We start from the raw sequence: 26,549 nt of genomic DNA on the forward strand, positions 1-26,549 counted from the left end.
GAACGCCATCCCCACACTGACTGGCAGGCCTGAAGAGCCACAGGGACTCCAGCCATGACCCTCTAGGAACAGCCCCGAATCCCAGTGGGCCAACTTTTCTAAGACGTGAAGGCCCCGGGGAGGGTCCTGAGTTGCTGACACACAGCATGAAGACCCCCTGGGATGCGCCCACCCCGTCACGAGCCCAGCACAAGACAGCCTTCCCAGCAACATGGCCCGATCGACACCCTGGTGGGCAGACTCCTCAAGTGTCCTGTCCCTGTCCCTGGGACGTCTTCCTGAACGTGGGGGGCCTTCTAGAGCTGCCCGCACAGCCTTTAAGGGGGAAACAACCCCTCCCCCACAGCCCTCCCGGAATCCCCAAGATGATACCAAGCCAGAACTCCTTCATGGGGTCCCCAAAGCCTTCCACGTAGGTCCGCCAGCGCTTGAAGAAATCCAGCTGCCCCGTGTTGCGCCTCTGGAAGACCTGCCAAGGGAAGACGGGCCTGTCACTCCAACACACGTGAACAGCCATGGCTGAGTGAACGAGGACAGCAGCTCGGACTGGGGGCTGCCCTGAGGTTAGACAGCAGCAGAGGGAAGGTCAGATGGACCGACATGGCGACTGAAAGTGGGACAGAAAGAGAGGGCAAGGGAGCCTTTCCTGTGCTTTGGGCTTGTGGCGCTGGGTGGCCGTTCACTTGGCTCTTGGCTGAGATAGGGGTTCTGAGAGAAGACAGGGCTGTCGGTGCGCGCTCACCTGGCATGAGGGAAGTGCGAGGCACTCCTGAGGTCCCCTGGCCACTGAAGATGCCACAGGAGCAGCAGAGCTAAGGGTTAGGGTTCTGAAGAGAGATCTGGGCCAGACTTGCAAAGGTGCAGGTGTGTCTGAGACGCTGCTCAGTGTTCGCCCATCTCAGTGTCCTGTCCCCAGGAACACAAGCGGGAAGTGCTTCTCTTTTAGGTCCCTGGCCAGTCAAGTGGGAGGCACGTGACTCATTCTAGCCAAAGGGCTTTAGTGGGAGCACAGAAGGGTGGGGAGGGGTTTCTCTCTCTCCATGCCCTGTCTTCTACTGCCTGTGCCTCGGGGCCTCCGTGAAGGCCACGTGTCCACAGGGCAGAGCCATGAGGAGGAAATCAGCCTGAATCCCTGAGTCACCGCCGACAAGTGACTGCCAAACCCACAGAAGGCTTTGCACACACGAGAAGAAACTTCTCCGGTCCTCAATCACTGGGATTTGGTGTTGGCGTGTTAACTACCGCACAGCCCACTCTAGCCTAGTGAACACAGAAAGCCCCGGGGACACAGAGAGGAAGGCGAAACCGCTGGAGAGGATGCGACCACCTGGGAAGAAAAGTGGGAACTAAAAAGAGAAAATGGCCCAGAATCCAGACTCAGGGGCCTGCACTACGCAGCAGCCGGTGCACAGGAGGAAGGATGCGCTCTTGAAGGGGGCGGGGGGAGGGCCCGGGCGTGCCGAAGGACAACCAGGAGAACGTGGAACCACAAAGACCACCAGGAGAAAGATACGGCTGATGGTGTCAAAGGCAGGTCAGTGCCAAGGAACACGAGAACTAAGGAGCATGTCCATAGAATTTAGGGACACAGAAGTCAGGAGTGACTCTAACAAAGGCTGCATTGCAGAGAGACGAGGGCAGAAGCGAACGTGGAAATGGCCTGAGGAGTGAGCGGGCAGTGAGAGCACAGACACAGACTTGGGTCTTGGGTCCCGCTATTTCTTAAAAGTATGTGCGGCCTGCTTTTCCAAACTCCTTGTTCGGGGGAAGGAAGGCAGTGCCTGTCAGGGTAAACTAGATTCTTTTATATTAAGCAAGCCTGAGGAGTGCCTACAAGCTAGTCACACCTGTGCGCACTACTGGAATGGGTAGTAATGGTCGTGGTCCTCGTAACCTTGAAAGCCACGCTCAACACCATCCTCACTAATCACAGAAACGACTCTGGGATTCTGGAAGCCTGGGTGGCGTCTCTGTCTCCACCCACTTCCCTTCGCACCCGTTCAAACGCAGAAGCCCCAGAACGAAGACCCGTCTTGCTCCTTTCCACCATGCTTCACCGCAGGTGCCTTGAAATAAAACACGGAACCTCAAACTTGGTACAGTAAACTTCTCGATATTTGTGCGTTCTTTCTGTTTTTTCTTTTTTCTGGGAGACACAGGGAGGGAGGAGAGAAGAGGTGGCCTACAGCAATGCTGACAGCTCCACGTGGAGCTCACCGGTAACTCCTTTCGAAGCCCCAGCCCACCTTTGCTGGCCCAGAAAGCACTGGACTAGGGCATCTCTCTACAGTGGGCAGGGAGAGCCCGGGGCTCTAACGCAGACCAGGGCCACTGCCTGGCCAGCGGCTGGTGAGCCGGTCATCCCTGTTACTGAGCCTCAGTCGGCTGTGGGACAAACAGGGTTAGAAGCGGGCAGGGAGCATCCGTCTCAGAGGTGTGAGGAGAAGTCAAGGAGACGGTAAGGGTAGAAATGTTCTCCAAAGCTCCCGAGCTGCTGAGCAGAACTGAGGGGATGATCGGGCAAATCATTCCAGACTGCACTAACATTGTGGTTTCTCTCCCCTTTGTCCTTCATTCCAGAGACGCTCGTTCCCCTCTGGGCTGCTTCATTTCTTCATTGGCTCATCCGCTCAAGTAACCGCCATTACGGAGCAGCGTGTTCAGTGCTGGCTGCAGGGCGAGGACCTATGATGCCATTTTCCAGACGGGAACGTTCAGGACGGCGATTAGCCACATTAAGTTATAATCGGCTGATCATCTAGTGGCAGATGCAAGGATAGAACAGGGATCTCTCCATCTTTTCATCAGAACGTTTGAAAATACCAGCTTCACTGAGCTCACGTTCCAAAACTCATTTCTTAAGATCCTGGGGCTGTTTATTTCCTAGCATGCTGCCCATTCTGGTCCCTTTCCCGGGACTCTTCCTGTGCTGCAGACAGTGGGATCCCAGGGCAGACGCTGTGCCGATGTTCCTTCTACGTCAAGTCCGGTTACATTTCCACTAGCATAACTAGTTACGGTACAAGGTCAGGCTCAATAGTGACGCTGCCCACCTGAGACAGGTGCCTCACAAAGGCATTCTCCAATCAAGGAACAGCGCTTGGGCATGAGAGGGGTTTGTCCACCTAATTTAAGGATTTATTTATTTTAGAGAGAGTGCATGAGCAGGGCGAGGGGCAGAAGGAGAGGGAGAGAGAGACAGAGAAGCAGACTCCCCACTGAGCACAGAGCCGAACATGGGGCTCAACCCCAGGACCCCGAGATCATGACCCGAGCCAAAACCCAGAGTCAGAAGCTTAACTGACTAGGTCACCCAGGTGCCCCTCCCTGATTTTTTTTTTAATAATGCTTCAGTTCAGCTAGAACGTTCTTTTTGACGTTCGTTTTGACGTTCTTTCCATCACTACGGAGACGCAGCTCCGCACTTACTAGCTTTGTCCTTGGGCAAGTTGGTTAACCTTGACAAGCCTTGCTTTTCTAAACGATGAGATCAAGATGTTAATAGCCCACTTGTCATGCTCTTAAATTGAGGCTTTAGCAAGATCATTAATCATAATAAATCATGAAAGTGTGAAGGCCAGAGACTGGCACATACACATATAATAAGTTATTATTAAATCTCAATAAAGGAGAGTTTGCCTTTTACTGTGTCAGATTCCAAGTGAATTGACCCACTGTGATCACCTGCCTGTACCTCTTGATCAGGGAGCCTGATTTGACTCGCTCAGAATCTAACCCATTCCCATTCTATGGGGAGAAAACCTTATAGCGAACTGTTTGCGGGTAAAAGAAGCCCCTTAGCAGGTCTGTCTCAAGGCGGGCAGAATTCTACACTCCAGAGCTGTCATGGCACTCTAGAACTTAATGTCCTGACTGATTCCCTGGGAAGAAAAAAACAAAATGTCATTTAAATGCCTGTGGAAAGAACTTCTAATGTAGTCCTTAAGACTTGCAAGACAGAAGACAAAGACGGAAATATTCCAGGCACTTAAGTGTTTCCGTCTGGTCCTCAACCCAGCTCGCCTCCTGTGACACCAATTACCTCGGGGTAGGGTTTTTCTGGCCTCTTAATCACATTGGGTTCCTGCCACCCCATGGACAAAAATTCCCTTAAAAGGATTTTGGAAGCTCCTGGGTGACTCAGTTAAGCATCTGACTCTTGGTTTCAGCTCAGGTCATGGTCTCAGGGGGGTGAGGTGGAGCCTCTCGTGAGAGTCTGCTTGACATTCTCTCCCGCTCCCTCCTCCCACTCACGCTCGCTCTCTCTCTCTTTAAATAAATAAATAAAATCTTATTGGAAAATAACAGAGCAATGCACTAAGGTCATCTCTCAGTGACAAAAGATCCTTGAGCCCCAAACGGTGGAAACTGTCAGTAAAAGACCTGGCAGAGAAGGTTCCAGGACTCAAGTGTTTTCAAGACTGTGGCAGCTCTGAGCAGAACCCTACAGAATCTCACTCAGTTTGTGTATTCCCTTCAGGAGCCTGGGTCAGAAAACGAGTCTTGGGAGGGGGTGAGGGACTGGTGATGGTTAGAACGCAGGGTGATTTTTTCTGGAACTGACCTCAGCGACTGGGTCAGGGTCACTCACATGAGCTGGTTGTAGAAGGCAAGCTCCTTGAGGGCAGGCCTTTGGGTCTGTCTGGTTCACGGCTGGTTCTTGAGTACATAAAACAGCGCTTGACACGCAGCAGGCACCCAGTAAATACTTGTGGGAAATAATCTGGGGTATTCCCAGGCAGAGAGACTGGCAGATATCTTTCTAGAGGTTGCCCTGGACAAACGTCTCCTTCCCTAGGGAAGGCTGGCTTTCAAAAAGGCCACCTGAGACAACACAAACATTCTGCCATGTGTCAGTTACGGGCACGAGGCAGGAAACTGGCTTCCAGCCTGAAGAGACTGAGCGCTTACCACAGAGCTGCTGAAAGCAGCAGGAACCGCCCTACGGGTTTCTCAGGGGCAAGACCCTCCCAGGTTCCATTCTGTTTTTATAAATCAGTTAGGAATCTCCCTCCATCCGCTCCAGTTACTGCCTTCCAGCCACCAGATACAGCGGCGCGGATGTAAGTTTCCTTCAGTGCTGCTTCTCAGATGGGATCGTCTCATTCGTGGCTGCTCAAGTGTCTTTGCTTTTTCCCGACCCCGGAGCGGACGTGTCAGTGAACGTGGTCTGAGCACTAGGGGCTCCTGCTTCCTCCTTGTGACAGCAGGTGAGGCCGCACACTGGTTTGGGGTGGTGAGAGCCTCTGTCTGTTCAGGCGTGGGGAGAAGGGGGCAGGGGGAGGCAGAGGGATCAGAGGGCAACCCTCAAAGGCAGCTCATCTTATAATTGGATCAGGCTGCAGCAATCGAAGCAGGTGCCACAAGGAGGGGTAAGCAGACCATAGCCCCCGGGGAATAAAACCCCTACACAGAAGAGGGACCCCCGAGACCCTGCCAACCTTCCCTCTTTCAGACTTCAGCCCTTCAAACCCGAGTTTGGCTTCTTAACCGCAAAGCAGGAGGCAGAACTTAGACAAAGAGCTTCAGTTCAGAGGCTGGAGGCCCAAAAAGATCATGCATTTCCCTCTTGGATGGCCTGAGAGGACCCAAAGGGAAAACCAATGATCTGGGAGGCTCCTGATTGGGGGTGAGGGGGTGGTCCTGAAATCTGGTTCCAATTTTTGTCATTAACTCTTGTAAAGCACCAAGGCTCTTCTCCCCGTGGGCCTCCATTGACCTATCTATGAAAGAGAAATGGTAACCTCTGTCACTTATGCGAAAGCTTCTGCGGGAGAGTCATGTTGATGACAGGGCTTGCAAGAGAAGAAAATGGAGGTGACACATCCACAGAGGGCATCATGAGAGGCTGATCAACCACAGCCTCCACAGCCATTAACCATTAGCCTTCATTCCACAAAGCCAGCTCTATCCCAGGTGTGAAGTACTTCCGGTGGGGTTGGGGGTAGGGGTGGGGGTTAAGTCGGGATCCGTCTGAACGCCGGCATGAGCTGCCAACGAACGCTCCCCTCTCCCGCGGAGAAGCACTCACGATCCAGCCGCCTCCGTCCGTGTCCATGTCACAGTATACCCGCAGGGGCCGCCTGGAGTCTCCGTGCAGGTAGATGGTGTACATACCACTGGCAACATTGCTGTTCTGCTGAACTTGACTGCAGTCCGCAGGATGTGGGAAACGCGCACCAACTAGGAGACAAGCAGAGAGATGGTGGTGTTAGGGGAAGGGCAAGGAAGGAGGAGGAGGTCTATGCCCCTCATGCACCCACATCACTTCCTCCCCTAACTCCCACAAAATAATATTCTGTTCTGCTCTGCTCTTTAGACTTTCTACCATGAGATGGATTTCATCTGAACCCGTAACCCTATTTCTATTGCGCCATTTCCAGAGAAATCCACCACTCTGTCCACTCACTCCTCCTTGGATACCTCTTCTGGGCTCTCCGACGCCCACCCTTGACCATGTCCCCATTCAGAGTGTGGGAGTCAACGTTACCTGTGGAAAGGCTGGTGGATACACTCCTGCTCCGTCGATCACCCTTAAAGGCGACCAAGGAGACAGGGTAGGTGATGCCCTGCTCAAGGCCTTGCAACTCAAGCCTCTCGTCCCCTCTTCCCAGCTGTACCTCCTACCAAACAAAAGAGACAGGAGACAGTATGTCAACAGTGCCCAAGGTGTCAACAGCATTCCCTGGGGCTAATGACAGGAGTTCTCTGAGAGGAGAGTGTTGGTTTCTTTGAGGGCTTCATGGCTCCCAGATTCCCAGTGGGTCCCATCAGCTTCCCTGGAGGGTAGTGCCATGGAGACTCATGGGAGCATGAGCTGAGAGCGAACAGCCAGGTCCTGCCCCCTGGGGGAGCAGTCCCCAGGTCTCCTGGGAACCTCGGCCTCCAGAAGCATGCTGGGATGCCGACTACAGCCACCAAGGCTGGTGACACTGGGCTGACAAGCTAATAAGGGGACTAAAAGTGACCACTGATATCTGGGAGGCAGGGGCATAGTTGGCCTTTCAATTCTTCCTTCTGAACCAATCTGACTTCCTCTATGAACACGGGGCTAACTTTCCCTGAAGGGCTGCCGTAAGTCATCACTGAGGTCATGAGCAAATCCACATGCCCTTCCTTTTCCCCTTCCTCCCGTCTTTCTCGCCGAGAAGAAAGACGAAAAATCTTGCATCAGAACAAGCTCCCAAATTTGCTGGTCTTCAGATTCCAGGTGGGAGGCATTACTCTTGAAATCCGGGTTAATCGATTCATTCAACAAACATTTACTGAGCGCCTCTTGTGGGCCTGGTTCCAAGGACTGCAGATACAGTGATGGATATGACACGGACAAAAAGTCCTTGTGTTCATAGGGCTAACGTGAATTGGGAAAGACCAACAATAAACGCAAGACCATGGACAGATGTGTGGCCCGTGAATATGCTACCATCGGCTAGGGGCAGGCACACACGTGAATCCTGTGAAATGAGGCCACACGGAGGATGTCAACAAATAACAGGGGCTAGCACCTTCCCTTCCCACAGCAGAGGATCACTAAGGACCGACTCATTTCTCAACTCATTACCATCACCATGACCCTAGCAATCAAGCTGGTGGCCCAAGTCAGGGGCGGCATGTGGTTGGGGGACATGGGCACCCAGAGGAGAAATGGGAAGTTTCCAGTACCTTAACGGTGCCATCTGGGAACTGGTAAGTGAGAATGTAGCCATCGATCTGAGCAGAGGGGGCTGTCCAGGTCAGCACCCCTCCAGACTGGGTGACAGCCGACCGACGAAGGTTTCTGGGAGGGTCGATGTCTGTACATAAAGCCAATGAATTACGCTTACTAAGTATTATTACAACTGGGGCAAGACAATGTTTGATGTGTCGACCTAGTTCTCCCTGCTTCTCCCGTTTCTTTTCCTCCCTTCCAGCAGGGAGTCGTCTCTGCTCTTCCTTGCCACCAGCCCCTTGCAGCCTCCGACTCCAAAAGCACACAAGTGGATTAAGAAAGTGGGGGTTAGGTGGGTAGCAGACCGAGTGAATCCGTGCTCCCGTGCCTCCCCCTCCCCAAACCACAGACTCTCCAAGAGTGGCGTGTGGGAGCAATCTAGGTGAGCGGATGGGTTCTCAGTGACCGCAGGGCTCCCAACGTGGCGCGGGAAGCTGAGAGAGTGCAGATCCGAGAAGGCCCTATGTGCAGAAACTGGGCAAACTCAGCAAACACCTACCTGGAAAGATGACCAAACCCCTCGATGCCCACCTCCCCGGGCCCGGCGCTGGGAAACGACCCAAGCGTGACCCTAAATTTACTGAGATTCTGACCACATAGCACAGAAATACAAAGTTCTGTCTCCTGCCTAATTAAATGTGCGGCCTTAGATGCCTCACCCTGTACAAGCCCGGGGAAGCAGGGGCATGCTTGTGTGAAGGAGAGAAGGAAATGGAAGAAGAGGGGAAGCTCTGCCTCTGAACACGGGGATGCGTGCGTGCACCCTGTGGACCAGGGAAACTCAGGCTCAGCAAAAATTCTAGTCAACACCATATTAATTGGTCAGATGGCTCATTTTTTTTAACCAAATAAGATATTGAATGAAAATTTCCATCATCACAGAAGATGATTTTAATTTAGAGGTTCCCAAAAAAGACGTCTCCAGGCTATTTTCTCTCCAGTAGCATTTCAGCTGAGAACGGAATTGTAATATTTTAATAGAAATCAGGCAGCTGTTGTTTTGAATTAGGATGTTTTGACAAATTTTGAGTTTTAGTAACATTAGCTTGGTCTGACTTTCTAGAGCATAACATCTGGTACGGATTTTATTCTTTCCATCTCCTGCAAAACTGAGTTTCCTGCGTTGAGAAATTAAAGCAAAAACCTTAACTATTTAAATATCTTAAGCTGGCCTCTGTTAGTGCTCTGACTGCCCACCCATCTGCCGGTTACAGGCTTGAAAGGTCTGCCTTGGTTATTTCCATGTTTCTCTGAAGCAGAAAGATGGTGATATTGTTGCCTTTAAAAATGGCAAGTGTGAAAAAAAGGGAAGATAATGAAAGGGACAAGGAAGACAAGGGACAAAAGAGACAAGGGAGGCAGACAGACAGACAGAGGGAGAAAGCGACGAATTACCCTGGAGACCTGCACTGGGCATTAGGGTTTCTATACGCTTTAGTTTGAAAATGTTTACCATCAGTATACTTTACTTTCTTTTATTTAAAAACCCGTGCTCATTGTAACTGATAAAGAAATTCAAGACATCCTAGAACTCCAGTGGCCACACAGAGTGTACCCCGCCAAAGGGGGGACGGCCAGGCCTTGCCCAGACCGTCCCCAGAGGCCCGAGGCCGTCAGGGAAGGCCCCGTGAGCTTCCCAGGTCCCAGTGAGGGGGATGAAAAGAGAAGGGCTTCCCAGCCTCCCTCTTCTCCAAACTGGGGCTGAGGCCCAGCGGGTCTGAAAGCAAGCCCAGGAAGAGAGCCTGGGAGCTGGGCGGGGGGCAGGGAATGCGAGGGAGGCTACGTTTGCACAAGCATCTGGAAGAGCCGCACGGGCTGCCTTTCACACTCTCTTCTCTACACCTTCCTAATCAGAGCCGTCAGGGCCGCAGAGTACCTCAGAGCGGGGAAGAGGGAACCCCTCTGAGGAATGCCTCAGCTGAAGCCGCTGCCCGCCCCTGTTCCCCTCCGCACCCCCAGGTACGGAGGAAGACTGTCCTGATGGACGTGCATGGTTCCCTGTCCCAGGTCCTCACAGTACCTGTCAGGGCCGCGGTGTCGGCCTTCTTGCTCTCCCGGTCCCCCTTCTGGGCCCACACCTGGACCGTGTACTCCACACCCGGCCTCAGGCCGGTCAGGATGGTGCTGCTCTGCTCCTTCCCCACAGCCACCTCCCGGGTGTCCCCATCGGCCGAGGTGTAGCGCACCATATACTTGTCGATGACGGCTTGCACTGGGTCCCAGGAGATGGTGGCCGTGTCCTCTGTCACCCGGTCGGTCACCAGGTTTTGGGGGCTGTCAATTTCTTTTTAAAAAGGAAAGTCCGAATTTTAGAGCCTAAGGGAGGCCATCCCACCACCCCATCGCCAGGAGCCCTCCCTTCAAATTATCTTTAATAATGATACAATTCCATTGAAAACAGGTGTGAAAGGCCCCTAGTTTCCATTTTCCAAGGAAACCAACCCCTGGATATTACAACTGGGAGGAATTAGATCTTCAGCAAGTTCATCAGTACAGAAATTTCCTGTCTCTCTCGTTTCTACAGAAGTAACCCAAAAAAGTCTCCTGAGCCACAAGAGAAGAGGCCCAAACGGCGGCTGAAACCGCCTCTTCGTTACCTCCGTGGGATCTGGTTATTCGGTTTCACAGACTCTCAGAGCTGAGAAATCAGATCTTCCAACCTTCCTTGTCTTTGATCGAAGGGGAGCATGGAGGCCCAGAGAAATGAAAAGACTTGCCCCAGGTCCTGCTGTCTTCTTGTGATAAAACCCCGACAAGCCCCTCTTTGCTCCGACTCGTGACCTCCCACCTTCTGAAGGACTTTTCTCCTTTGTGTCTGTGCTCGCGCCGGCACCCCGGTCTCTCCTCGATCGCCGTTCCCACACCACAGGCTCTAGGACCTCCTGCCCCTCTGACCCCCTAACTGGCAGATTTCTCACGAGAATGGGGTTCACCTTCACTTCGCTCCTCCTCTCCCGTTCGACCCTCGATCAATGAAGTCTGGCACTCTTCCCCAGCACACCACTAGAATGCTAGAATTCGTCACCCCCAGCTTCCCGCTGCCAAATCCGATCGACGCTCGCCATCCTCACCTCACTAGCCCTCTGAGCAGCATCTAACAGGGCAGATCCACTCTGTCTGTCTGAAAACACTCTCAGCTCTTGACTTCCATGACCACACCCTTCCCTGGTTTTCTCCCAACTGTCTGACCCTTCCTGGGTCTTCTTCATTAGTGACCTGGCTGACCACCTCTCTACACTTCTCCCTAAGAGACCTCAACCATGGCCATGACTTTGCATACCAACCAATGCCCTCAGCTCCCTGATCCGTGACCCCCCAGCTTGCACCTACAACCGTATTTCTACCATGGCGCCTCATATGGACTGGATCCGTGACTGGTATTTGTGGAGTCGATAAGAAAGTCACTCACTCAACCAAGGAATCTCACCACCTTCTCCAGTTTAAACCTGAAAGTCTTCCCATTCCTCCCCGAGCCTACTTACCTCTCAGGCTCCCCTCAAAAAAATGTTGCCCCAGCCTTCCTTGTTGTTTAGGCCAGAAACACGGGTCATATCTGTTCAATTTCTTCCCTCCCCACATCTCGTCCATCAACAAATACTGGCATTATGCCTCCAAAATGTGTACCCAGATAGCCCCCTCTCCTCTTTCACAATGGCTGTCGTCCCCTCTCACCCGGATTTTACACTAGACTCTTCACTAACTTTCCTGATGTTACTCCTTTCCTGTCCTCCATGGATTCCCCTCACTGTGGCCCGAATAAACTTTTTTTTTTTTTTAAGATTTTATTTATTTATTCGACAGAGAGAGATCACAAGTAGGCAGAGAGGAAGGAGAGAGAGAGGAGGAAGCAAGCTCCCTGCTGAGCAGAGAGCCCGATGCGGGACTCAATCCCAGGACCCTGAGATCATGACCTGAGCCGAAGGCAGAGGCTCAACCCACTGAGCCACCCAGGCGCCCTAAACTTTTTTAAACAAATGCTACATCAAGCTGCTCTTCTTCTGATGAACACGACATGTTCCCTGCTGCAGGGACCGTGCGGTCCTGTGTGAGTGACCCCGCCTCCTCCCCCCTCACCGCACACCACTTCCCCTCTCACCCTCCCTGCTCCGGGCCCCCCAGCCCCTCTCAGTTCTACAACCATCTTAGCTGCTCCAGCTCAAGGCCATCACACACACCCTTCTCCGTGCCAGAAATGGCGAGTTCTCCCACCATCCATTCTCCCCTTCCTCCATGAGCATCCGTCCAATGGACCTCTGTGTAATGATGGAACTACCCTGCACTGTCCAATTCAGCGGCCATTAACCGATGTGGTTACTGACCACTTGACATGTGGCTAGTACCACTCTGCAAATCATTTAATTACTTCTCATTAGTTAACATGTAAGGAGGCCCATGCAGCCAGCGGCTACTGTGTTGGATGGGGCAGCAGAACAGAAGTGGAGGCTGGACACATGACCATCCAGTTGAAGACTTCACTCCCCAGCCTTTCCGGGAGGGAGGTCTGGCGCTGGGGCTTGGATCTGGCCAACGGAATGGGAGAAAAGTGAAGAATGTGGGCAATGTTCCGGCCCTCCCTTCCCTTTCCACTGCTGGAATGAGGGGAGGAGGGTGGAGGTGATGCCCCACGGATGAATGAACGGCAATACAGGAGGAGTCGGGCTCTCCCGTGCCAGGCACCTACCATACCAGCCTGGCCCACTTACCCTCTAACTATTCCACAAGAATAAACTTCTCTCTTGTTTAAGCAAATGCTCTTTGGATGTTCCTGTCCATGTGGATCTTAACTATTACCCATCCCATCCCTTCTAAGAAGCATGCCTGCCCTGTAATTCTTTGTACCTGCACTGTGTTCACCTCTTTCAAAGAGCTGACCGTAGTTTATGGTTATAAGTTTCTTTGCTTGGTGATCACCTCTCTTTCCCAATGGACTTTAAGAGAGTAGGAGTACTTGTTTTGTTGGCTGCTATATCCCAGGCATGCTATGAGAAGATGCTCTTTGAAACTTGAAATGAACGCAGAGCTCCAACCTCCCAAGGTCACACTTGCTCCTCTAAGCTACGCACCATTCATCAAGTTGGACCTATGCAAAACATCTTGTCACAGAACAATTCTCTAACCCACGGTTTTGAGGAGCACAGGCTTGGGGAAGAGTTTTAAGACCTTCACAGGCCTGCTCAGTACTGAGTCTGTGACTATACTTTGATTTTTCTTTAGGTGAGTGAGGTTTTCTACGGCAAACTTGCCTAAAACCATCCTTGAGTCACAGACCCCAAAACCAGAAGTGACATCATTCGGCAGCAATAGAGCAGCCCACGGAGAGGACCTGAGTCTCTTTTCTCCTCCCTCCTGTTACCTGTCAGGGCCTTGGTGTCGGCCTTCTTACTCTCCCGGTCCCCCTTCTGGGCCCACACCTGGACCGTGTACTCCACACCCGGCCTCAGGCCCGTCAGGACGGTGCTGCTCTGCTCCTTCCCCACAGACACCTCCCTGGTGTCACCATCGGCCGAGGTGTAGTGCACCATATACTTGTCGATGACGGCTCGCACTGGGTCCCAGGAGATGGTGGCCGTGTCCTCTGTCACCTTGTTGGTCACAAGGTTTTTGGGACTGTCAATGTCTAAAAGGAAAAGTACCGATCAACATGCACTATTAATAGTACAGTGGAGTATAGTACAGAACCTCGGGGTAATTTTTCTTGGGGTGATACTCTTCTGTGTCTTGTGATATCCCCATTACCTATGCCCTGACTATTTCAGTGAGATGTCCTCTCCCCAGACAGACTTTGACTCCCCAAGAAGAAAGCACAGTAAGCCACAATTTACAGATCTACACTATCACCTCCACTAAGAATTTAATAAAACAAATTTCCTTATTTACTTAGTAAGCAAATGTCCAGTTCCCACTAGGTACACAGTGTGGTGTTACGTAGTACACAGGGCCCAGTGGAAGAAGATACAGCCCATGCTCACAAGCAGTAAAAATTTTGTTTCTAAAATCATATCAACAAAGACCTCTGATTCCATACAAGATGATTCTAATAGCCAGAAGCACATGTCAACTCCTAGAGGCAGAGGGCCACCTCCTATTCTGCTCAGGGTTCCCACAGCCTCATAGAGAACAAAGCACAAGGTAAATGCACAACATCCCTTCTTAAATGAATCAGCCAATTAAAAACCAGTTTTAATATGCTTTACATATTGTGGATACACATGTAATGCTGGTTAGCTGGTTAAATCACTAGAGAAATATGGCCTCACATTCTTTCACAATCCATTCAGAATAGAACACAGATGTTGCCTTTATCCTTTAAACCAGAATTACCACGACTCATTCATGCCAAAGCACACCACACATATCTACTTGTGCTGCTAGATGTAAAGTCTATTTCTCAAAGTTGAATTTTCCTAATGTTATTATTAACATTTGATTTTCATCTTCTGTTCTCACTAAAACACAATGAGAGACCCTTAATACTGTGTACAATGAAATATTCATTTACTCAGAGAAGGAGTCGCGGGGCAAGACCATCCAATCGTGGCAAAACTGGAGCTTGAAACTCCCGCTTGGATCTGACTTGTAAGGAAATGAGTTAAAGGAAGATAAGGGAGGGTGTGTGCATTCTCTTATGAAGGGACATGATGCTCCGTAATCCTGCTCCTCCATAAATCATCTAGTCTGCCTGTGTCAAAGCAAGAAAACAAATTGGACCAGCCATAGGCTTAGTCCTCCATTCTTGATGCTCCATTACCTGTGGGAGCCTTGGTGTTGGCCTTCTTACTCTCCCGGTCCCCCTTCTGGGCCCACACCTGGACCGTGTACTCCACACCCGGCCTCAGGCCCGTTAGGACGGTGCTGCTCTGCTCCTTCCCCACAGCCACCTCCCGGGTGTCCCCATTGGCCGAGGTGTAGCGCACCATATACTTGTCGATGACAGCTCGCACTGGGTCCCAGGAGATGGTGGCTGTGTCCTCTGTCACCCTGTCGGTCATCAGGTGTTGGGGGCTGTCAATTTCTTAAGAATAAAAAATATATATATATTTGGAAAGGCCTAAGCTTGGAAGCCATGGAAGAGATACCCATAGCCCATCACTGCCATTTTCATATAGGACTCTCTTCCCACAAGGCAACTGTATCCCCATCTGGAGTCGGCTGGGAGGCAAGGGAGAAAGTAACCCCTGGCTCCCAATTTCAGAAGACTATGCATTGCAAACTTTACATATTTTCTCTTGGCTTTCCACTCCCCAAAATGTGGAAGGAATGACATCTTCTTAGCAACACGATGGCACATCAAAACCACAATTAAACATCTGCCATGATGTTCAGGGAACCCAATGTATCGTTTTCTCAAGGGCTACTTCAGAGCCAGTCACTCTAAAAACATTATCACATGCCCTACAGTGGTCAAGGCCTATAACATCTTTGCTGAGTCTGCTGAGCACAGGGCCACCACGCAACTTCGCCTCTCCCTTCAGTGGGTTTAGTGGCTCCGTGAGCAGATCACTACCAGGCAGACTGATGGCTACCAGCTCTCAGCGCACTGAGATCACCACGCGAGCTCGCTGTCCTTGTTGATCTTTAGGACTCTCTTTGCAAAGTCCCTTATCTCAGGGCACATCTTTCTTTGGTACTATGCACACTCACATCCACAGGCTCAAAATTCAACTGCGATTGACCACCTTTCTCTTGTTACCTGTTGGGGCCTTGGTGTCAGCCTTCTTGCTCTCCCGGTCCCCCTTCTGGGCCCACACCTGGACCGTGTACTCCACACCCGGCCTCAGACCCGTCAGGACGGTGCTGCTCTGCTCCTTCCCCACAGACACCTCCCTGGTGTCACCATCGGCCGAGGTGTAGCGCACCATATACTTGTCAATGAGGGCTTGCACTGGGTCCCAGGAGATAGTGGCTGTGTCCTCTGTCACCCGGTCAGTCACCAGGTTTTTTGGGCTGTCAATGTCTGAAAGGAAAGTTAAAGTGAACTATTAACAAGCACCAAAGAGTGAGACCATATTCCTTGCAGGGAGGTAGTTTCCTGTTCTTGTGTTTTTCCCATCTCCTATGTCAGTTTTCAGTTGTTTCATGGAGGTAGACCTTCTCTCCATAGTTAGACTCTTGGATCCTCCAGGAGGCAGCACATGACAAGAGAATGAGCACTAGATCCAATGTCAGAAGAGTGAGGTTCTCTTCCAGCCCAGAGAGCAGAGCACAGGGACAGGAAAAGCCCAGAGCAGAGCCAACAGACCAGGGATCTAGGCCCAGCCCTGTCATCTGCCAGCTGTGGCCCTGGACAGCTAGCTCTGAGCCTCAGCTCCTTCTTTGTAAAATGTGGGCCTTACTATCTAGATATTAAGTTACCATAATATTCCATGAATATTCCATAAATCTGACTCATGAGTCATCCGCTAATTTCATGATGTATAAAAATTATTCATTTCTATGTATTGGAGGTTTCTGACCTGTAACATGGGGATATTGATCTCTGAGATACCCATCTCACCAAAAGCCTCAGAGGACCAAGCAAATGAGGAAGACAACCATTCTTCGTTGCTGGTGGGTATGTAAAATAGTGCCAGCATCCTGGAAGGAAACATTTTAGCCATTCCTCAAAAGGTTAAATATTGAGTCACCATGTGACCCAGCAATTCCACTCCTACAACTGAAACACGTCCTCACAAAAATCTGTACGCAAATGCTCATAGTACCCCTATTCACCACAGCCAAAAAGCAGGAACAACCCAAATGCTTATCAGTGACAAACAGATAAACACAACATGTTACTGCCATCCAGTTGAATTTTATCTGGCAAAAAAAAAAAAATAAAGTGGTGACATGCTACAACGTGGATGAACCTTGAAAATATTACGTGTAGTGAATAAAGCCAGTCATAAAAAGTCACAGGTTGTATGGATTCATTTGTATGAAATGTCCAGAATGAGGAACTCTACAGACAGAATGTAGTAGTTTCCTAGGCTGGGGGCAATTGGGGTGGGACTGCTAATGAAAGGAACTTCTTTCCAGAGTAATGAAAATCTTCTGAATTAGATACTAGTGATAGCTATATAACTGTAAATATACCAAAAACCACTTAATTCTATGCTTTAGAAGATGACATTTTATGGAAAATAAATTGTATCTCAATAAATGTATTATTTTTTAAAAAATGAGAAGGGGCATCTGAGTGGCTCAGTCAGTTAAGTGTCCAACTCCCTATTTCAGCTCAGGTCCTAACTGCAGGATCACGAGATAGAGCCCCGCATCAGGCTCCATGCTGAGTGTGGAGTCTACTTGGGATTCTCTCCCTGTCCCTCTGCTCCTCCCCCTGCCATCTCTCTCTCTAAGATAATTAATAAAATCTTCTTTAAAAATGAGCAAAGTGAGATGAAAGAGCTTTACAAATTATAAATGAACACAGTGTCTAAGTGCAACCTCAGGATCCCCAGAACAGAGCACACCATCCTCCAGAGAGGATTTACCTGCTAAGAAAACAATAACCCTTCCTTGTCCCAAAGAGATCAGAGCAAAAACCATTTCCCTAAAGTACTAGGCTCACAGATCTTAATATACATGTTTTTTTCCTATCTTTTCCCTTTCAAGTAGAAACATTTCAATGATTGAACACAAATCAGAGGAATGGTGAGTAGATAGGACCAATCACCATTTATCTTTCTAAGACCAAAGTATGAGGCCACAAATAAGCTCCTGAGTTTGAGATGATGTGTAATAGGAAGAAGAAGGATGGTGTCTGCTGTCTCTTATGAAGGGACACCATCCTGCCCTTTCATAAACCATCTAGTCTGTTGGTGTCAAAGCAAGAACACAAAACTTGACCATCCATAGGCTTAAGCTTTACATTCTCAAAGAACAATGCTCCGTTACCTGTCGGGGCCTTGGTGTCAGCCTTCTTGCTCTCCTGAGCCCCCTTCTGAGCCCACACCTGGACCGTGTACTCCACACCCGGCCTCAGACCCGTCAGGACGGTGCTGCTCTGCTCCTTCCCCACAGACACCTCCCTGGTGTTTCCATCAGCCGAGGTGTAGCGCACCATATACTTGTCGATGACAGCCTGCACCGGGTCCCAGGAAATGGTGGCTGTGTTCTCTGTCACCCGGTCAGTCACCAGGTTTTTTGGGCTGTCAATGTCTGAAAGGAAAGTTAAAGTGAACTATTAACAAGCACCAAAGAGTGAGACCATGTTCCTTGCAGGGAGGCAGTTTCCTGTTCTTGTGTTTTTCCCATCTCCTATGTTAGTTTTCAGTTGTTTCATGGACATTGACCTTCTCTCCATGGTTGGATTCTTGGATCCTCAAGGAGGCAGCACAAGACAGTAGAATGAGCACCAGATCCAGAGTCAGAAAATCTATGACCCTGCACATCCAAGCTGCCTCTGGCTGGGCCTCAGCCTTATCACCTATAAATCTGGGGTTGAGGTTGGATAGACTTTAAAGTTCCTTTGAGCATTAATGTTCCATACATACATCTAATTTCATAAATTACTAATTTGTTTCATGACCCTGGATAAGTCACCTCACTTCTCTACATTTATAAAATACGATTATAGCACTGTACATATCTTGCTGGATGGCTCTGAAAACCAAGACGAAAAATATCATGTAAAAGGAGGATTTGAAAATATTGAATATTAGTGTCTATAGGAAAAAAAGGCAGAGAAAGATAATGTTAGTGTGTATCCTGGAGACTTGTTGTATTAAATGAGGTAATAATAATCTGCCCTTTATGACAATTCTTGGTGCAGACTAGATGCCCACTGACCATTAGCTATTATTAATGATCTCACCTTGTTGATAGTTTATGAATGAAAAAGATTATGCTACCCCACACCATGCACACAAGAAGGTATTCAAAAATGGAGTCACCAAGAAAATAACAGCATGTCTTTGTTCCGAAAGTTCATTGCAAAAGTAATTTCCCTAAAGTCCTTGCTTCTAGATAGGTCCTGTCACAGATGTGCAGTGGTATAATCAAGCAGGTCTCTTACCCTGGCTTGGGATGTGACCCCAAGAAAAGTGGAATCTATATTCCAACCTGACAGCCCACTGTCATGGCAGGACCAACAGTCTTGTGACCCATGGCTGACCAACCATCTCCAGACTATGAAAGAAGTTGGAGGGACGCCTGGGTGGCTCAATTGGTTTAGCATCTCCCTTTGACACAGGTCATGATACCGAGGTCCTGGGATGGAGTCCCACATTGGACTCCTTGCTTACTGGGGACTCTGTTTCTCCCTCTGCCTGCCACTCCCCCTGCTTGTGTTCGTTCCCCCCAGCCGATAAATAATTAAAATCTTAAAAAAAGAGAGAGAGGTTGGAGAGGCCAAAGAGATGGGACTTTGAGAGTGGACTTCTTTGGGTGGAATTAAACTGTGAGCTTCATGGGTGAGACCCAAACCTCGAATAACCATTTGCAATGGGATTCCTTACAGAGCTGGTAATGCATGTCCTAGAGCAAGTATTCTCAACCAGGAACCACCGGCAAGGTCTTGAGACTGACTTGGTCACAGTTCAGTTTGGGATGGGAAGCTCCTGGTGTCTAATGGGTAGAGGCAGCCTACGGAGGACAAGACGGACCCCAGCAACAAAGAATTATCGAGCCAAAAATTTCAGCAGTGTCCAGGTTGAGAAAGTCTGCCCACAGCTTGGGGAACACCATGGGCTGGTGTCTGACAAGGGCCTAAAATATCTAAGAGGAGAGAGAATGGCTGTTTGCTCTGGCGCAGAGTGATAGAAAGCTGTTGCAAAAGGGTGGTACATCCAGGTGAATGGGAAAAGGGTGATGCACGTTCCCCGTGGACCTGACATTAGCCAAGGAAAGAAGGGCCCATCGGGGATGGTTTTAGAAGCTGTCCAAGAGGCTCAGGCAGATGGAGAAGGTGACGCTGCCCCCCCGAAAGGCACTGGAGTGCACCCCCATGTGTGCAGGTGGAAGAAAGGGAGCAGGTGACTGGCAGGAGAGACGCATCTGCAGACAGGATCACTAGGACCAAACACTGGAGTGGAGGAGGGCAGCTAAAGAACACGCAGAAATGCTCCATGAGGGAAAGCGTTAGCTTTAACACTCATCAGGCCCCATGACAGGCCCGGGGCAACCGTGACCATCATAGTCAAGTAAGACAACTTACCTCTCCTCCTCCTGAGCCCTGATCTCTCTCCAAGCTGTGCCAAACATACATGGGTCAGAAATCACAGTTAGTGTGCTGGAAGGGGGGCCTGAAGTAGCAGAAGGGAAATACAAGAGAAGCTGAGAGCACCCCCTTCCCAGGGCAGGCAGCTAGCTTGCCAATGGCCCAAGCAGATGGTGGGAAGAATCTTTAAATTTAAATGAAGTATGGGGGGGCGTCTGGGTGGCTCAGTCATTAAGCGTCTGCCTTCGGCTCAGGTCAACAGTCCCAGGGTCCTGGCAAGCCCCGCATTGGGCTCCCTGCTTAGCAGGAGGCCTGCTTCTCCCTCTCCCACTCCCTCTGCTGTGTTCCCTCTCTTGCTGTGTCTCTCTCTGTCAAATAAATAGATAAATTTTTTAAAAAATTAAAATTAAAAAAATAAATAATTGAAGTATGGATAATTACTAAAAGTGATCGGATATTTGCTTATGTTTAGCCAATAAAACATGGCTATTATTTTTGCCTAAAACACTCATCCAAAGGCAGAAACGGAGAACAAGTGCCACAGAAAGAGTTTCAATAAGTAAGGAGGGAAAACAAAGCAGGCTTGGGCTCACAGTCAGTCTCCCTCCACAGCACGGGCACGTGGGCTTTCCATCATATTTCTTCCTTTTCAGGAAAGCATTCACTGTGTTCAGAACACAGAAGATGCACAAGCAGAGAACAAAAGACTATGAGTAATCATATCAGTCTTTAAAGACCAAAATTTGAAGAGAAGATGAGCTATGCATTCTTTTTTTTTTTAAGATTTTATTTATTTATTTAACAGAGAGAGAGAGATCACAAGCAGGCAGAGAGGCAGGCAGAGAGAGAAGCGGGAAGCAGGCTCCCTGCTGAGCAGAGAGCCCAATGCCGGGCTCGATCCCAGGACCCTGAGATCATGACCTGAGCCAAAGGCAGAGGCTTAACCCATTGAGCCACCCAGGCACCCCATGAGCTACACATTCTAAGAGAAACCATGAAATTGAAGTAAGGGGTACATGTGGACTCTGTAAAGACACCAGAACCTCACTTTCTGCCAAAGTCACAGAAGGAAAACCAACTGACACAGACGATGACTTACACATCGTGTAAGTGATGTGTGTGATGATGTGTGCTCCCTTACCTGTGGGGGCCGTGGTGTCGGCCTTCTTGCTCTCCCGGTCCCCCTTCTGGGCCCACACCTGGACCGTGTACTCCACACCCGGCTTCAGACCTGTCAGGATGGTGCTGCTCTGCTCCTTCCCCACAGACACCTCCCTGGTGTCCCCATTGGCCGAGGTGTAGCGCACCATATACTTGTCGATGACAGCTTGCACTGGGTCCCAGGAGATGGTGGCCGTGTCCTCTGTCACCCGGTCAGTCATCAGGTTTTGGGGGCTGTCAATTTCTTAAAAATAAAATATATATATATATATATTTGGAAAAGCCTAAGCTTGGAAGCCATGGAAGAGATACCCATAGCCCATCACTGCCATTTTCATCTTCTAGGACTCTTCCCACGAGGCAACGGTATCCCCATCCGGAGTCGGCTGAGAGTCAAGGGAGAAAGTAACCCCTGGCTCCCAATTTCAGAAGACTATGCATTGCAAACCTTACATATTTTCTCTTGGCTTTCCACTCCCCAAAATGTGGAAGGAATGACATCTTCTTAGCAACACGATGGCACATCAAAACCACAATTAAACATCTGCCATGATGTTCAGGGAACCCAATGTATCGTTTTCTCAAGGGCTACTTCAGAGCCAGTCACTCTAAAAACATTATCACATGCCCTACAGTGGTCAAGGCCTATAACATCTTTGCTGAGTCTGCTGAGCACAGGGCCACCACGCAACTTCGCCTCTCCCTTCAGTGGGTTTAGTGGCTCCGTGAGCAGATCACTACCAGGCAGACTGATGGCTACCAGCTCTCAGTGCACTGAGATCACCACGCGAGCTCGCTGTCCTTGTTGATCTTTAGGACTCTCTTTGCAAAGTCCCTCATCTCAGGGCACATCTTTCTTTGGTACTATGCACACTCACATCCACAGGCTCAAAATTCAACTGCGATTGACCACCTTTCTCTTGTTACCTGTTGGGGCCTTGGTGTCAGCCTTCTTGCTCTCCCGGTCCCCCTTCTGGGCCCACACCTGGACCGTGTACTCCACACCCGGCCTCAGACCCGTCAGGACGGTGCTGCTCTGCTCCTTCCCCACAGACACCTCCCTGGTGTCACCATCGGCCGAGGTGTAGCGCACCATATACTTGTCAATGAGGGCTTGCACTGGGTCCCAGGAGACGGTGGCTGTGTCCTCTGTCACCCGGTCGGTGGCCAGATTTGTGGGGCTGTCAATTTCTTGAAGAGAGATGAAAGAATGTAGAATTTACCAACTCTCTAGTTCCTATGAGGCCAACATATACACCGACAAAATGATGATCTCGACAAATTTCAGAGTCTGTTCTATGCCAGTGATTGGGATAACTTAAGGGTTTAATTAAGCAAGTGGTCTGAAATTCCAATAGCACTTAATGAAATGTGGCGTTTTCAGACAAAGCCAAAATAGACTCAGCTCTATAAACTCTACCCATAAGTAGCCTTTGGATTTAAAAAAAAAAAATGGTCTTCATATACAAATTTCTCCTTTACCCTGGATTTTTATAATACACTCTTTCAGTTCCTGACTCCTTCTACCCTAAAGCAATTATATTTCAGTAAATCTCTGCATCAGCTCTAATATTTTCTTTGGGAAGAAAAATATCCTGGAAGTAGGAGCTGTCAGTTCTTTCCACATAAAACATTATGTCTGAGGCCAGAGAACCAGAAGACTTAAATTGATGGGATTTGAGGTCTGGGAGGATAAAAATAATCCTACTTGCAGAATTTGTCTGGGCTTCTATGCAGTTAAACTGGGTTGGAATCCGGGCTCCAGTGTTTCCTAGCTGCTAACCTCAGCAGACTATAAACCTTACCTCTGGGTCCCCTCACCTCCAGGAAGGAGGAAAGAACAGTATGTACTTCACAGCTTATGGCAAATCACAAGTGAGCTATTCACATGGTAAATGCTTAAATATAGGCTCTTTGTTATTGCAAGTGCCATTGAAGCCTGAAATACCCCTTTCTCCTTAAAATGTGAACCCCTGGAGGTGGAAATCCAAGCAGAAGTGGGTGATTAGTATGCCTTTATAGTCCTGTTTCAAAAACCACCACCTCAGGGGCACTTGGGTGGCTCTGTTGAGCAGTTAAGTATCTGCCTTCAGCTCAGGTCATAATCCCAGGGGCCTGGATATGGAGCACCCCTTGGGGCACCCTGCTCACCCAGGAGCCTGCTTCTCCCTCTGCTACTCCCCCTGCTTGTATTCTCTGTCTCGCTGACTCTGTCAAAGAAATAAATAACAATCTTTTAAAAAATAAAAAAAAATAGTATTAAAAAGAGCCACCTCCTCACATGGCTGAGCTCTCCATGACAGCAACCACATTTCCAGCCTATGCACCATCGCTGGGTGTGTGCAGCTTGGTGGGGGGGGGGGGTGTCGGGGGAGGCACACCCAAGGGAGGCAGCTCACCTCAGGGAGCAGAGTTCGGAAAGTGCTAGGGATAGGGGACAGGGAGGAGTTTCGCTCTGGTTTCTCATCCTTCACTACTCCACCCTCATGGACCTGGCCACTGTCAACACCACTTAATGATTATTAAGGTAATTCCATATTAAGAGAAGAGAAAAAAACAAACCCTGTCCTATTCTTATACTCTAAGCTTTTGCGTATGCTGCTCCACTGCTGACGCCCGTCCATCTACCTAGACTCTGCTCAGGTGTCTCTGCCTCCTCCAGCCAGCCATGACCCCCTCTCCCATCCCAGTCTCTGCTAAGTACCCTTCTTCCTGGCTCCCATAGCTCCAGGGATGTTTGTGGGCTCTAGAAAGACAGAACTCGTGGCTCTTGATAAAGAGCTTGTCTTCTCTACCTGGACGGCTGTGAATGCCATGAGCGTGAACTGGGTCTTTCATATCTGCATCCCAAGAGCCCGACTCTGTGCCCGACAGTGCCAGCAATGCCCCATCCCAGGGGCTCCCCATAATCTGGAGTGCTAGCTGACACCACCCCCACGAGAGAGGGGAAGCTTCTTCTCCATTCAAACTTCTACCATCTTAAGAAGACTGACCCTTCCTTTTCACAACACTCAAAATCCTACCAAAGGGAAAGCCTTTGTAACAGAAACCAGGAGGTGGCCATCTACAACCCATGGGCCGAATCTGACCCACAGCCTTCTCTTAGGAAGTTTTACTGAACACAGTCTTACAGGTTCATTTACATATTATTTGTGGCTGTTTTCCCATCTTAATGGCAGAACTGAAAATATGGCCTCTCTGGCCACTCACAGAAAGGGCTGACCCTGCCTTTAAACCTACCTAGGCCTCACCATCCTTACCAGCAGCTTCTCCTTCCCCTGGAGAAGATAAGGCCTACCCCGGCCCAGGAGGCTCCATGCCACCAAATGCTTTGAGGGCTGAATGCCGATTAACATTTGCTATGCACTGAATGACTGTGTGCCCCCCAACTCCTATGTTGAAGCCCTAACTCCCAATTTGCTGGTGTTTGGAGGTGAGACATGGGAGATAATTAGGTTTGATGAGGTCATGAGGGTAAGTCTCTCCATGATGGCATCAATGCCTGATAGGAAGAGACCTGAGCTTCTTTCCACCACATAACAGTGCAGGAAGAAGATGGCCACCTAAAAGCCAACAAGAGGGCTCTCACCAGGAACCGAATCAGCCAGCACCCTGATCATAGGGCTTTCTGGCCTCCAGAATTGTGGGAACTAAATTGCTATGGCCGAAGCCCCTGGTCTGTGGTATTCCGTTAGAACAGCCAGAGCTGACAGAGAGGACTCGTAAGAAATAATCACTACTGTCACTCACATAGCATGGGGCTATGTGTCAGACGCTTCCTTGAATTAACTCATGGAACCCTCCCAATAACCTTATGAGGTAAAAGCCAACGTGCCCTCTTTTATAGACAAGAATCTGAGAAACAGAGGTGAAGGGACTTGCCCAAAGCCACTCAACTAGCAAATGGCAGAGCTGGGATTAAAATGTGGACAGTCAAGCTTCTGAGACCACATTCCTTACGAATTATCGGCTTCTCTGAGTGTCTCTATACTAACTGATTGTCTGGAACAGAGCCCAGTTGATAAGTTACTCCTTTTCTATGATTTCCTGTCAAATGTCCAGAACCTCAAGCGGCCTCCAGGATGAGAGTGCTCTGAATTCAGAGACAGGAGCAAAGAAGGCTTTAAGCAGAAACGTCTGGGACGTGTCCCCCACTGCCGCCTCAAGATATCTATAAGCCCAAGTTGAGTGGGACAGCTAGGTGAGGTCTGGGGATGGACCCTTCTGGTTTCTGGAAGCTTCAAGGCAGAATCAGTACATTTGGTGACTGTTGACTCAGGATGCAAACCATTTCCATGGTCTGACAGAGAGTTCCAGATCATAAGCAAATGCCTGTATGGCCTCTGCAAACAGAGATAAGCATTCAAATTCACTGTCAGCCAAATGTTCTGAGTTTTAACATCCAAAAAATGCAAATTAGGAAGTGTTACTCTGCACTGAGAGAGTTGCACATGGAATTCTAACCCAAATAAGCATGACCTGCTATGTAAAATAAAATGGCTGGTTTCTCTTGTTCGAGGATGAAATGGGAAAAATCATAATTGTGAAATTTTAAAATGCTTTTGCAACCCCCTTCCCCATCCCTGTAAGCAAAAGAGATAATGTTAGGGGGACATGGCCTCCTGAGTCACGAATCAGCCTTCTCCCCGCCGTGAGGAAACCTCTTTAGGCTCCTGTCCCTCTGTTACCTGTGAGGGCATTTGTGTCGGCCTTCTTGCTCTCCTGGTTGCCTCTCTCAGCCCACACGTAGACTTTGTACGCCTCTCCTGGCTTCAAGCCTGTCAGAATGGTGCTGCTCTGCTCCCTCGGGACGGCCGTGTCCTTCGTGTCCCCATCGGCAGAAGTATAGCGTACCACGTACTTATCTATGACAGCCTGGACGGGGACCCAGGAGACCACCGCTGTGTCTTCTGTCACCCGATCAGTGACCACATTGGTTGGGCTATCAATTTCTTCATGAAAATATGAGAAAGAAAAATTAGAAAAAGACATGTGGTTGGTCAAGGTCATGGTGGCTTCAAGCTCTAGTTCATCCGGGTGACCTAGTTCTATAGTCCACACTATAAGAACATCTCTCTGTCCTCTGTGACAGCTGGACAACTGGCCTCGGCTTGAAACCCCGCTGAGAAAGGGCTCCCTGAGGAACCAACAGTCCCTTCCATTTTGAGATCACTGAGCACATTACACGTCAGCTCCCACAAATGTAGCCACCAGAAGTGGAACTCCTTCCAGAGGTACACGGAACACACCTCATGCTCTTCTGGGAGACCCTCCAGCAGGTATTCAAGAATAGTTACCACTCTCCCTCCTAATTCTCCTCTTATCAAAACACTTGCACCGCTTCATTGTATGCATTTGTATGTTACTAGCTTTTACAGCGGTATACCATATCATGCCATACCATACCGTATCATATCATATCAAACTTCTAAATTACAGTTTCTAGACCTGGCCTATCTAGACTGACCTCTTTCATTCCCTTATCAGGGAAAAAGCCCCAAAACTCAGTCCAATCGTTCAACAATTCACTGAGCATCCATTCCA

At 49.5% G+C, this 26,549-nt stretch overlaps 1 protein-coding gene across 2 annotated transcripts in view; it reads right to left on the reverse strand.

Moving 5' to 3' along the window:
- The window catches only part of TNN (tenascin N), a 51,672-nt gene that overhangs the window by 8,811 nt on the left and 16,312 nt on the right, over positions 1-26,549 (reverse strand). The window contains exons 6-17 of one of the 2 annotated variants that reach the window (XM_082704385.1): positions 25,694-25,957; positions 21,933-22,196; positions 20,986-21,249; positions 17,582-17,845; positions 15,399-15,662; positions 14,457-14,720; positions 13,062-13,325; positions 9,729-9,992; positions 7,663-7,793; positions 6,491-6,623; positions 6,032-6,183; positions 373-469 (exon numbers count right to left, since the gene is read on the reverse strand). In XM_082704385.1, the coding sequence (XP_082560511.1) occupies positions 373-469; positions 6,032-6,183; positions 6,491-6,623; positions 7,663-7,793; positions 9,729-9,992; positions 13,062-13,325; positions 14,457-14,720; positions 15,399-15,662; positions 17,582-17,845; positions 20,986-21,249; positions 21,933-22,196; positions 25,694-25,957 (2,625 nt within the window). The remainder of the gene's footprint in view (positions 1-372; positions 470-6,031; positions 6,184-6,490; positions 6,624-7,662; positions 7,794-9,728; positions 9,993-13,061; positions 13,326-14,456; positions 14,721-15,398; positions 15,663-17,581; positions 17,846-20,985; positions 21,250-21,932; positions 22,197-25,693; positions 25,958-26,549) is intronic. The other variant, XM_082704384.1, reaches the window with a different exon arrangement.

Source organism: Mustela nivalis, assembly GCF_964662115.1.
Source record: "Mustela nivalis genome assembly, chromosome: 16".
NCBI classification, from domain to species: domain Eukaryota; kingdom Metazoa; phylum Chordata; class Mammalia; order Carnivora; family Mustelidae; genus Mustela; species Mustela nivalis.